This window comes from Chrysemys picta, chromosome 7 (assembly GCF_011386835.1).
Source record: "Chrysemys picta bellii isolate R12L10 chromosome 7, ASM1138683v2, whole genome shotgun sequence".
In the NCBI taxonomy this organism is placed as follows: domain Eukaryota; kingdom Metazoa; phylum Chordata; order Testudines; family Emydidae; genus Chrysemys; species Chrysemys picta.
This window is the reverse complement of record NC_088797.1, coordinates 98,121,372-98,135,223: the sequence shown is the minus strand read 5'-3', so window position 1 is coordinate 98,135,223 and position 13,852 is coordinate 98,121,372. Positions and strand designations below refer to the sequence as shown.

The 13,852-nt window shown below is 40.4% G+C and overlaps 1 protein-coding gene across 3 annotated transcripts in view; it reads left to right on the top strand.

The window, feature by feature from the left end:
• BTAF1 (B-TFIID TATA-box binding protein associated factor 1) overlaps window positions 1–13,852 on the top strand; it is a 104,865-nt gene that overhangs the window by 49,568 nt on the left and 41,445 nt on the right. For all 3 annotated transcript variants that reach the window (XM_005301302.5, XM_042856797.2, XM_005301304.5), the window contains 5 exons: window positions 1,588–2,014; window positions 3,456–3,646; window positions 6,728–6,881; window positions 6,968–7,077; window positions 8,298–8,499. In XM_005301302.5, coding sequence (XP_005301359.1) covers window positions 1,588–2,014; window positions 3,456–3,646; window positions 6,728–6,881; window positions 6,968–7,077; window positions 8,298–8,499 — 1,084 coding nt within the window. The remainder of the gene's footprint in view (window positions 1–1,587; window positions 2,015–3,455; window positions 3,647–6,727; window positions 6,882–6,967; window positions 7,078–8,297; window positions 8,500–13,852) is intronic.

Below are 13,852 nucleotides of genomic sequence, written 5' to 3'. Positions count from 1 at the left end.
ACTCCAGGGCTGGAGCTACAGGTGCCAACTTTCCAGTGTGCCCGGGGGGTGGGAGGGTCTCAATACTCAATCCCGGGCTCTGGCCCAAGCCCTGCCCCCACTCCACCCCTTCCTGCCCCCTCCCCTGAGCCTGCCATGTCCTTGCTCCTCTTTCTCTTCCCACTCCCCCCACCCTCCCGCACACCACGAAACAGCTCATCGGGAGGTGTGGGAAGGGAGGGCGAGGCGCTGATTGGCAGGGTGGGCGGGGCTGCTGACGTATTACTGTGGCTCTTTGGCAATGTACATTGGTAAATTCTGGCTCCTTCTCAGGCTGGCCACCCTGCTCTATATGAATAGATCATTCTGCTTCTTTATAAATGCAACACAAATATTTAGTGAACACTTGTGTGTGCTCTCATTATTAACAGTGTTACTATTTTCATCTATTAATATGCTCTGTACCACAGAGAAGTGCAGCACTGTCCCTACCAGATTTCCTCTTGCTCTCTACCCACCTGTGTGCCTGGAGCAAGTTTCAGGGTAGTAAGATCAGCAAATTCTGATTAAATAGCAGACATAAGGCCCATGTCAAATCAAAGATCTTGAGTGTTCCAGGAGCATTGCAATCCTTTTATTACCAAGTCAGCTGAGGAGCCGCTCAACTTTCACGTGACTGCAGCATTGCACGTCTTGCCCCTAGTATGCTGGACAGCACAACTCCTCTTGCCTGTCTTTTTCTTAGACTCCCATGCTGGCAAGCAGTGGAATGTCTGGCTATTTCTGGCTGGGCACAGGACAACTGAGATATAGGGAATTCCAAGACTCTCCCCCAAGATTCAGTGACTTGCCACTTTGCCAGTCATCTGGGTCTTGCTGCAAAATTGACTGGTGGGAGTTAGGCAGATACTGAAGAGCATTCTTTGGAGTCAGGACTTGTGGTATCCTTCTAACCATTTATCTGTGTCCCAGATGAGGAATAATGGGAGAGGGGGTCCTGCAAGTAAGCTGGGGGAGAGAAGGGAGCTGTGAGCGTGAATGGAGAGAAATAGAATGACTAACAAAAGTGAGGAGAAACAAAGAAATTAATGATGGCAGATATTTAGAAAGGGAGAAGGAAAGATAAAATCTACTGGAGGGATGTAAGGTAAAACACTGGGGGGGGAGGTGAATCTGTCAAACAGAAGAAAATAGAAGTTGAGTGTAGGTTTTAAAAAAAATCACAAACCTGGCTGACATTAAATATTTATTCTACAGAGAGCTTCAATCAGGATATAAAATGTATTTTGATATGGTATACGTGTAGTGGGAATCCCAATTCATAGGTACCAGCTAGTACTACTTTTTTTTTTTTTTTAATGGGGAATAAAAAGAAAAGGGCAAGAAAAAAAAGGGGGAAGAAACAGACATTTTAAGCAAAGCTTCCATTGGCTTCCTTGGGGCCAGAATTTCACTGAGTGTTAAAGTTGAAGTGAAAGTGTGATCTCCTGTGTGTCTTTAACCCAGTATTTCTTTCATCATGCCCAAACCCCACCTCCTCTTTTTATAGGAAATCTGGTTGTGCTATAAGCACAAATTTTGTTTTAACTCTGGTTTTCTTTTCATTAGGTTACTACTGTTTTCAATGAAGTTACATCAGTTTTTAATTTAAATCCTAATATTTTACAACAATTGGACAGTAAACGACAACAAGTCCAAATGACGGTTACAGAAACAAACCAGGAATGGCAAGTGTTACAGCTGCGAGTCCATACTTTTGCTGCATGTGCTGTTGTGAGCTTGCAACGACTTCCAGAAAAACTAAATCCGGTCATAAAACCTTTAATGGAAACTGTCAAAAAAGAAGAGAATACACTGGTACAAAACTATGCAGCTTTATGTGTAGCTAAGTTACTTCAACAGTGTATATCAAGAGCTCCATGCCCCAACTCGAAGATCATAAAAAATCTCTGCAACTCTCTCTGTGTGGACCCACATCTTACTCCCTTAGCAGCATGTCCTGCGCAACCTCAAAGCAGCCATGAAAATTCTAAAGGTATATTGCCTAAGTCTGTCAGTTTTGAAAAAAAAAATTGTGTACATGCAATATTTGTAATTTTATGTAGTAGATATCTCTACATGAGTGTTCTACTTGTTATGTATTTAAAATCAATCAGCTGTTTTAACTTCTTGTTAGGACTGTACGAGATGTCTGAAAAATTAGTAGCTATGTACATTTATGCCTTTGAACATAGCAGTGTAGCTTAAGAATTGGTTTTAGTGATTTTTCTGGAAGTTATTGTGTGAAAGACTTCTTAAAACACAACAAAATAACTGACTCCTGGGATGGTTTTTAAATTGGAATATTTCATGGAGCAGAAGTGTGATGCTATGTGGAAATGAGGGATGTGTTGATATTCTGTTAGAAGAATAATATTGCTGGTACAATTTTACATAGAATAAACCTAATGTGGTTGCATGTTCTGCAGCTTAATCATAGGACAACTGACAATGAAATGTTCACAAATACATGTAATGAGGTTGTTAATGGAAGAAATCAGACCCTGCAAAAATAGTCTTGAAAATTAATGCTTTTCCATTCTTGTGCCTGAAAAGTAAATCTCTATCTCTCAGATGAACAATCTGAATTCTAAACTTTAAGAGACAAAATTTTTGAAATATTAAATCTATTGTGAGGCTTGACTAACATTTTATGTCCTTTGTGTGTGTTTAGAATTGGAAGTATTTTACTTCCAAAGTAAATTCTAGGTAACACATTATACATATGGTACCCACATCTGATGAAACCTAAAAATGCAATTAACTGACCTTTTTAATACCACTCCTACTACTTGAAAGGTAGCTGAAAAATAAGGCTAGTTAACCACATCTGTATTAATCCTTCCTTTAGATATGTGGGTGCCCAAAGTATATTTCCCATCTTAAATTTCAATGTAAAATGTTTGTAGAGACTCAGAAGTAGAGTTTGGGGAATGAGTGTGCATCACAATAATTTTGGTCTGACATGCTGCTTTCCTTAAAATTTTTGCAAGTATACATTCAATTTTACTATGAAGTACTTGCTCATTATTAATGTGTGGTTTCCCCCCCACATAGTGACCCAGTGGACTAGACACGCACTAATTAGGGAGGTGTGGCTTCTATTCCTGGCTCTCACTGACCCACAGTGTGATCTGGTGCAAGTCTAATCACCTCTTTCATTGTCCACATAATGTCCCATGTGTCTGACGAAGTGGGTATTCACCCACGAAAGCTTATGCTCCAGTCCATCTGTTAGTCTATAAGGTGCCACACGACTCTTTGTTGCTTTTTACAGTCCAGACTAACACGGCTACCCCTCTCATACTTGACACATAATGATATTTACCCTTCTTTGTAAAGCGAGTTGAGGTGCACAAAGAGTAGGTGATTGTTAACACTGCCACCTATTTCTGGTACTGTATTTTAAAGTAATTGTCAACTTTATTCTATAATAGGACCCAACTCTGAGAGAGATGGGATGCACCATACTGTCACCAAGCACAGAGGAATAATTACACTGTACAGACATCAGAAAGCTGCTTTTGCCATCACGAGTAGGCGAGGTCCTACACCAAAGGCTCCAAAAGCCCAAATTGCAGACCTGCCCACAGGCAGTAGTGGAAACATCGCCACAGAACTTGATGAGGTAAATAAGTTTGTTAGATCTTGATTTTCATTATACTTAAGGAGACATGTTCTTTCTAAATGTAGCTGTATTTCAGTCAATGGAGTTACACAAATGATGGAGCAATAGTTTTTCTTAATTAAAAACTGAGTCCACGTTTACTTTTTTTATGTTGTAAGCAGCATGAAGAATTTATGTTCAAATATAGGAAGAATTAAATATCTATAGTGGTATTAAACTTAAAATAAATGAATTCTAAAGGGAAATATTTAGTCCTGAGTAAAACAGCTATTCATGTAAATGGGACATGCAGAGTTAAATTCTCAAGTACTACATTCAAAGTGTGCCCTTTCCCTGGTGTCTATGTTGGGGGGGAGGGACAGAAGACTGCTCAATATGTATTACAGAAATTTGAGACAGAAGCAGATTGTTTTTTTTTTTTTTTAAGAATCTGTGAATTTCACACTTGTAATGTGTCAAAATACTTTTTGCAAGTGTTGTATTTACTACCGGTAGTTGAATTAAAGAATCTGAAAGCATCCCATTAATACATTATTCATTAAAATCTATTTCTAAACAATTTTATTTTAAGCCATTATAATTTACTCTGTAAATCTGTATTTCATATTGCTTTGGGGGACCCGGTAGAAAGTAGCGTTAGACTGATAAATGTAATTATATAAATAATAGCTAGTCTTCAAACAACTGGTCACCTAGCAAATTAAAGAGAAAATTTAGAGCTAATCTGTTTCATACAATAGATTAACTAGTGTAAATTCATTTGAAAAATATCATTTCTAAGGTAAGGTCATCACAGTTAAATGACACAAATCTTACTCACTCATCGCTAACTTTTAGCTTGAATCTGGAAGTTGTCAGATATGATAACGTGGCTTTGTCATTACACATTACTTTGTTTCCTTACAAACATTCTACATTCATGCCTTTGTGTAAATAATTAAATTAATTAATTTACAATGTGCTTCCTTTTTGCTATTTTAAAAGTTGAACTGGATATCTTCTGCAGAAGCTTATAATCTTGAAAAAGTTCACAAACCATGAAAATCTATTCATATTTTATAAGTAACCTCAACCAGTAAACTGGAAATGGCATGAAATTAGTTCTGTATGCTCAATAAAAAGAGGTAACTGTTCTCTGCGGTATTTTGTGGGGAAGAGATGCTTGCTGTGTTTTTTCTGAGGAAAAAACAAAGTTTCTATAATGCCAGATAACTTATTGTGTGGCTCTGAAACTCAAGGGATGCATTTACACTAGGGAATCTTATTTTAAACCTGTTCTACAGGTATACATGGCAGATGTTGGCAGAGCCTTGTCTATACTTTGGCTCCCATCAGTGCAGATTTTTCTTCTAAAACTCCTTAGTGTAGACCAGGGGTCTCATACTCAATTTACATTAGGGCCAGTGCCAGTCCTCAAATCCTCCCAGTGGGCCATGTCACTCATGCCACCCAGAACCTGCCCCCCACCTGCCTAAGGCTCTGGGAGGGAGTTTGGGTAGGGAGGGGGTGCAGGCTCTGGGAGGGGGTGTGGGGAGCGGAAGGAGGTGCAGGCTCTTAGACTCGCATGCTGGCAAGCAGTGGAATGTCTGGCTATTTCTGGCTGGGCACAGGACAAGTTAGATATAGGGAATTCCCAGACTCTCCCTGGGAGGGGGTCAGGGATGTGGCGCTTACCTGGGACTCCAAGGCGGGGTGGGCTGGGAGGCCTCCACGTGCTTCTGCCCCCAGACTCCGCCCCCACAGCGTACCATTGGCCGCAGGGGCACTCAGGGTGGGGGCAGAGGGTGGAGGCAGAGGCACAGCCCTGCCCCGGACCGCAGGGAGGGGCCGGCAGCCACTGGAGCGAGCTGGCAGACGCCGCTCAGCTCCACTGTGCTGCCGGGACCCTGGGCCATTGTAAGTTGCCTGGGGGAGCACCCGGGGGTGGCAGGTGGGGTCAAGGGAGAGATCCGGCCCCAAAACTGCTGGAGCCCCGCGGGCCATGGTGGGGAGGCTCGTGGGCTGCAGATGGCCTGCGGGCCAGGAGTTTGAGACCCCTGTTGTAGACAAATCCAAAGTATAAACTTTAACTGGATATTTGCAAAAGTAGGACATATTTTCTGCCATGCTTATGCTTCAAAGAGCCCCATTTGCCTCACTAGGACTACTCACACAATTAAGTACTCAACGTGAGTAAGTCTGGCAGAATCTATTATATTGTAAATCCAAAATTCATAAGCAGGTATGGCCCTGATTCAGCAAGGTAGTTAAACACATGCATAACTTTAAGCAGGTAAGTAGTCCCCTTGACTTCAGTAGGACTACTCGCCTGCTTAGAGTTATGCATATGCTTAACTACCTTGTTAAATTGGGACCTAAAACACAAGAAACTACTAACTGGATGCTGCATAGTAATTATAAATAGTTCAATTTGGCCTCCTGCATAATATCACTTGTAGAGAATGTAAGTGTCTGTACTGTGAACTTCTGTGATTACTGCTCTCTGGAAGTTACTCACCCTTCCCTCTCCCCTTTCTCTTGGTTCCAAAGGTATAAAAGTGGGAGCATCGCCCAACTGTCGTTCAGTATGTTCTACCACCAAAGGTGCAGCAAGCTCAGATTGGACTCTGATAGCTTGTCTACGTGGGGAGGTTAATGAGCATCAAGTTAGGGTATGAATTTAAAGCCAACAGCTATTCTTCATGAACTCCCTGTGTGAACACACTTTCTGTGCATTAACAATGGCTTTGTGTGGTTTAACTTAATACATTTCTAAAGAGTATTAAGCTTATAATTGGAAAGGGCACTCTTAGTGCACAGTAAGTGTCTCCTCATGAGGAGTTCATGCAGAGTAGCTAGCATGCACTGGCTTTTCCCCATGTAGACAAGCCCTGAGTCTTCCCCTTGATGAACAGTAGTGTATAATATTGGCTATACAATCAAATTTGTTTAAGTATGAGCAGGGGGAGGAAATTCTTGTTTTATTTTTTGTTCAGTTTGCAGATTTGTTTAACACTTAAACCTTGCTTGAATGTAACAAGCTTTGCTTCATTTTTAAATTCCTTTAATCTACTTATTCCCTTAACCATATTTTAATTCTAGGCTCAGAAGCCATATATTGTACAGAGGAGAGGAGCTGAATTTGCCTTATCTACTATAGCTAAACATTTCGGTGCTGAAATGGTACTAGGATTGCCACATCTCTGGGATGCTATGGTTGGTCCACTAAGAAATAATACTAACCTAAACAGTTTTGGTATGTACACTTCTTATTATATTCTTGTTTTTGTTTCGTTATAGCATACGTGTTATCTGAAACTGGACATCTGTTTGTTTTAACAGATCGGAAGTCCTTATTGGAAAAGGGAGATGTGTCTGCTCAGGAGTTGGTCAATTCTCTACAGGTGTTTGAAACAACAGCAGCTTCAATGGACATTCAGCTTCACCCTTTGGTAATTAGCATGTTATACTTCAAAGCGATTTCCTGACAAAACAATTTACGTTCATTGCCATTGTTTAATGTACTTTTTTTTTTTACAATATTTCAGTTCTTTATATAGTTGTATTGCTATTAGTTTGCTTGTGTACTCTTTTCAGATCACTTATACTTGTCTCCTTAAGAAAAGAGACCGCTTCCTGCATTTATTTTTTTTAGCTTCTAGATGTGAAAGCTGCTTGTTCTATCCCTTCTCTATGCGCCTTTTTTTAAATATAGTTCAATTCCATATTTTTTTATCTACAAGGTGCAGGATAGGTCAAGAAAATCAAATTATCTTCTTTGTTCATATATCCTCTCTAAAGAGGGAGGAAAGCCATTTGGAATTGTAGTTGTTGGTAATATCTGAAATTCAAGCTACAGTGCAGTTTGCATTGTGTTATGTCAAAAGACAACAGCAAGCTCCTTGAATTTAAATGTATTTTGTTCTGGTTCAGAGGTTTCCAAACGGTCTGTGGGGAGCTGACTGGTCATATGGGCCTGTCTCTTCTTTGCTGTTAAACTGCATTAAAGTATAGATGCAAATATAATTAAATATTTTCCTAATTCTACTTTTCTGAATAAGGAGTTGCTGTAGTTGGCTCAGGAATGTGAAATAATTTAAAGTGGAAAGAAGGGTGGTCAATACAATTATGATTGGGATAGGAGGTGGTCCAATATTTCCCTGTCTAGTCAGCAAGGAAGAAAATTACTAACTGAAAAGACTCTTCTGAACCTGAATGCCAAGATTTTAAAAAAGAGCCTCAAGTTAGGTTCCTAATTCCATATGCAAGCACTTAAATAATGTGGGGTTCTTTTTTTGTTCGTTTTGTTTTTTTCTAAAAGTGCTGAGAACTTAATTCTCACAGATTGAGATGATGCTTTTGCAGCTTGAAACTTCTTTCCTATCTGTTGAGTACTTAGATTTTAAATTCTGGTTTAAAAACTTCGTACATCTGTCTTGCTAATTGACTTCTTGCTGTGCTGGAGAATATCCCTTGTTCCAGGTGCAAGTAAATTAGTCTTACATTATGCTTGTATGGGCAGTATAGTGTTTTTTCTCAGACATTTCTGCATTCAGAAGACTTCATCTGGGTATCTTTATGATATTGACCAGGATACAATAATTGATAAAATAGAAAATATACTTATAGGCAATATAGAGATCTGACTTTTTTTTTTTCCCTCTCTTTTCAGTTGATACAGCATTTGCCTCATCTTTATATGTGCCTTCAACATCCGAGCACTGCAGTGAGACACATGGTTGCTCGTTGTGTAGGTGTCATGAGCAAAATAGCTACCATGGAAACAATGAATATTTTGTTAGAGAAGGTTATTCCATGGCTGGGAGCAATAGATGACAATACCAAACAAGAGGGTGCAATTGAAGCACTTGCTTGTATCCTTGCTTGTATTATCTAAAATCATGTGATTAACAAAAAATACAATTTCTGTATTGTGAAAAGTAGAAAATGAAATTAAAATTTTATCATCCTAGTGTAGGATGATGGGCTTCCTCTTGGATCACTTCAATCGCCCATCAGATGAGCTTTTTTGCTCCTGTTGAGGTTTTAGTGGAGATAGTGTGAAAGAGAATTGGAGGATTATCTTTCCAATGGAACTGAAAGGCAACAAGTTTTTTAAAATGATAAAATTGTATGCATATCATGTAATGAATCTGTGGCAAACTACCACAAAATACCATCAAGGCCCATAGTTAAATAGGACTATCAAAAAAAATTAAACATATTAAGTGGATAATAAATAACTCTGCAAGTTCTTAAGGTGAGATAAACATTCTTGCTTAGGACGTAAGCCAACCACTAACTGCCTAAGGTTCTTCTGAAGCATCTGTCCCTGTTAGAGGCAGGATTCCAGACTCTGACTTACTGATGTGATCCAATGTGGCAATTCCCATGTTGCAAAGAATATGTACAAAGGGTTGTTCATATGCCCCTTTTATTTCATGTTTATCTTCAGGTATTTAGGATCGAGAGCTGTCTTACATATGAACAGTTATGATACTTTCAGTGTTTTTTGTCCTTTTTGAAATCTAGTTAATGTGTGTTAAATTATTTGTCCTAAAAATGCAGGATTTGTAGTGATAGCAGAAGTTGGAACAACAAATGCAGCGTTCTTCTTCAAGTGTTTTTCCCTGTGGGTGCTTCACTTCATATGCAAACATGCCCGTGCACCTTTGATTGGAAATTTTTTATGGCAGTGTTTGCAGGTCCAAGCCTGCGCCCTACACATCCTCAAGCTTCAATCTGAGAGTTTATAGGGAAGGGCAAACTCGCTGCTGCTTCAGTTCCTTTTCAACGACCTGTAGCTTAAGACAGAGTCTTGTGGTATCTCTTAGTTAGATGAAATTACTGTAAAGTGGGTCCAGAACTGGTTCAATGACCATACTCAAAGCATAGTTATCAATGGTTCATTGTTCAACGGGGAGGCCATATCTAGTGGGGTCCAGCAGAGGTCTATCATGGGTAGGGCCCTACCAAATTCACGGTCCATTTTGGTCAATTTCACGGCCATAGGATTTAAAAACTCATTAATTTCATGATTTCAGCCATTTAAATGTGAAATTTAACGGTGTTGTAATTGTAAGGATCCTGATTCAAAAAGGAAGGTGGTCACAAGGTTATTGTAGGGGGTGGGGGTTGCAGTACTGCTATCCTTACTTCTGCGCTATTGCTGGCGGCAGCGCTGCCTTCAGAGCTGGGTAGCTGGAGAGAAGTGGCAAAGCCACCACTAGCAGCAGCGCAGAAGTAAGGATGGCAATATACATGATTCTGCATTTTTGTTTTGCCAGCAGCCATCTACTTTGACAACTTGCTTCTCAGGGGTTGGTCCCTTGTAGAGGTTCAATCTACAGGCTTTAGGGCTCTGTTCCTGTTCTGCTCTCTGAGGCTGAATGCTGAATTCAGAATTGTCTGTCTTGATGCCAGTCCAGTGCATCAAGTTTATAGAGGTTACTCTGGATTCCCACAACCACCAGAGCTTTCTTGCCATCTGATAGATTCAGCAACCTAATCTTGGACCTTCAGAGAAGTCCTCAAACTATAGGTCGGACCTGACTGTAGCTGTTAAGTTACATTTATTATGTCCCACAAAGGCTGGGGTTGCGTTTGAGATCTTTCCAAGCCTAGCTCAGGACAGTCTACAAACCCAACAAACACAGCTTGGCCAAGATGGTGTCTATTCTGCAGAAGATTCTCACTTCCCTCAGTTGGTGGAAAGATCCCTGCAAAATGTGTCTGGGACCCCATTTACGTGTCTTTTCTCTTAGTCAGAGAGCCTGCACCATCTTGGGATTCAACCTTGTCCCAGATGCTCTGATGAAACCGTTCTTCAAGCCCATGGTGAGCTGCTCTCGCCTTCATTTATCTTTCAAGACCTCCTGCTTAGTAGCAATCACCTTAGCTAGGAGAGTTGAGGAATTGGGTGCCTTTATGGCTGATCCACCTTACTCAGTTTTCTGCTGGGACAAAGTGAGCCTTCATCAATACCCTCGTTTCCTACCCAAGATCTCTTCCTACAACCATATTCAATCAGAATATTTAGTTGCTATTCTACCCTGAGCTTCATAGTTCTAGGAAAGAAACTGATCTTCACATCCTGGGTGTTAGAAGAGCTGTAGGCTTCTACCTCCATAGTACCAAAGCCTCCGCTAGGCCCTTTGTTTCCATATATCTACTCAGACTGTCTAAATGGGTTTTGGGCTGTACTCTGTCATGCTATGAAGCTTCTGGATGGCACCCTTCTTCTAGGGTGACTGCCCACTGTACTAGGGAACAGTCCCCTTCTATGGCTCTGCTTAAAAACTGCTCCTGTTTTAGATATCTGTAAGGCCACTCCCTGATTTTTTCCAAGCACTAAGCAAATGCAGCCTTTGGGATGGCTGTCTTCCAATCGGTACTAGACCCTGCCCCTCAGTTCCCAACTCAGTAGTCTGGGCACTGCTAGGGAGTCACCTGAAGTGGCTCACACATAGGGACCACTATTCAAAGAAGGAGAGGTTACTCCCCTATACAGAATCTGGAGTTCTTTGAGGTGCTTTGTCCCTATAGGTGCTCCACTCGCTGCTCTCCTTCCCCTCTGCTTTTGAGTCCTGGTCTCTCCAAGTTTCATGGTAGAGAATGAACTGGAGTAGCAGCGGGTCTGCCCTTCCCTACATATCTTCAGACCAGAGCACAAGGAGATGTAGGGAGCAGGTGCAAACCCGTGGATTCTGCTGTTGAAAATCTCTGATCAAAGGCATGTGGGCATGCATGCATGTATGAATTTGAGCATCCATAGGGACAAAACATCTCAAAGAACTCCAGTTACTGTTTAGGTAAGTAATCTCTTCTTTCGTTGGTAATACCAGAGCTTAAAAAAACCACCCAAACTATTCTGAGCCTTTTTTAAGAAAATAATTCTAATCTAACCAAAGCACTTGACCTCCTAACTGAGCGGAGAGAGAATATCTGCATCTTTGGCAGGTAACTATTTTTGTCCTCATTTTAAAGAGTGAAATTCTTGTATGAACAAACTTGAAGACTGGTAGAAACTTCTCATAACCAAAGAAAGCTTCACTTTCAAATGACTGAAAATAAACAAATTATCTTGATTTATTTGCATGTGAGGTAGCAGAGCAAATGAGCCAACAGTGATTCCTGGATCTGAAGCAGAAGGGAAACCTTTAGCCTGTTGCCAGTAGAATGAGCTATTACTTCACTAGTTTCAATCAGAATGCAAAATCTTACAAAATTAGTATGTTATTGTGCCCACCCACCCTATTTTTCTGCTTGTCATTTTTCTCCTTTTATGGTTGCAGTACTTTCCATATTTTGAGTTACTCCGCTCTTAGACTGAGTAATGATATGTACTGTCCCACAGTCTGCAGCATCTGCTACAAGGCAGATTTCTGGCAATAGCAGTAGGCTGGTGCTTATCACTGTAATGGTACATTAAATCTTTGGATTATGTAGTTTTTGGTGTTTTAGTCCTATTTAGTTCTATTGTGTGCCCAGCCTAGAATTTTTTTGTTACTTCAGTTAAACTTTTAAAAAATATTATGGGGGTATCACAAGCAACTCTATAGTGTAGGATAAGTTGAAATTTGCATTTTCAGATGGCTAAAATCCCTTATTTTTGTTTGGTCTCCAATTATCTATCTTGTTGTTGCAAAATTGAATTTTCTGCTTCGTTGTTTTTTTGTTTTTTTTAAGGGAAAGGTTTACTGACTTTTGGAAGTTTGTCATTGTCCTCAGATTTCTTTGCATTTCTCTAGCTAAACAGCCATGTCACCTATCCAGGGGAGCCTCCAATGCACCAGTGCCTCTGTGTAGAAATTCTGATTCCTGGATGCTGCTGCCTGATGTGCTGGTGATATAAAGCAGCATGGTGGAATGCTTTAAATGCTGATGCCTTGATCAAAAGTACCTAGGCTACATCTGTACAGCTGCAGACCCCCATTCAGTCCCTCACATCAGCTTAAATTCTCACTTGATACCACCTTTCCCCCTCAACTCTTCTGGTGCACCATGCAGCAATACCATGGAGAGCTGAGGGGGTTGAGAAAGTATGTGGGGACTAAGCTGATACGGGAGGAGCTGATAGGTACTACATTCTGATGAACCATAACCAGTTTGTTGGAGCTCTCTTCCGCCCCACTTCTTTCCCATCTCCTTCTTGCACAGCCCACACATGACCTAGCCCCCTGCTGATCTGCATCCCCTTTTCTTTCTTGCATTGCATCCATGCCCTCACACCACCCTGCTTCCCACAGTTTGCTCCCACATATTTTTCCCATACATCACTTGCTCCACTCCACTATCCATATTCCCCGCCATGCCTCCCTCCTATATAAACATTGTTTTATTTTTATATATATAAATATAATAATTTGATAAAATCTCTATATGTAGGGAAGCACAGTGATGGGAGGGAGACCAGGCTCGTGGTAGTAACTGGGGATATAGATGGACACAGCTAGAAACTTTCTGACTCTTACGATTTATACCTCATCTAAACCTTGCAATTCACAATTATCATTTAGCTTTCCCCGCCGTACCTCTCTCAAATCCATTAGTCGTAGTTCATATGCCTTCTCAAAACAAAATGTGCAACCTTCATTCCAACCACGCAAATATTGCAAAAACAAAGTGTGTCACCTAAATAACTATTAGTGCTAAAAACCATTATGTCACAAGATGAATACTAGTTCTACTTTCAAAAGCAAAACATTTTGTCCATTAACGATCTAGGAAAATTATCAGCTAAAAATCTACATCATACATGCTAACACTCTACAGAACATTTCAGATAATTAGTAAAGATCCAATTTCTAACCCTCTATGCGGTCAGAGTCAAAGGTTGCACATTTTGTGTGGAAGTGGAAACATATTTTTTGAATTGTGAATGCAGGAGAGTTGAAGAGGGGAAGGCACAACTGTGGTTGTGGGTTACAAAGATTGGCCAAGGACTTAAGCGATTTCCTGGCTCTAACAATTGTGTTGGCGGTATGATCCATCCCCAGACCTCCAGGAGATATGTAATCTACATTTGACTTCTTAAAATGTCAACATGATTTCTGTTTAGGTTTAATTTAATTTTGGAACTCCTTTGGTGAAATGAAGCCTCTGTTTTGTTTTCAATGTCCCTTTCAAAGAATTGCAGCATTTCTAGGAGGGTCATCCTTAAATGACTAGTTGATATACGCATTTCTGAAATTGTCTCCCTGATGTATTTGTATAAAATTCTACTCC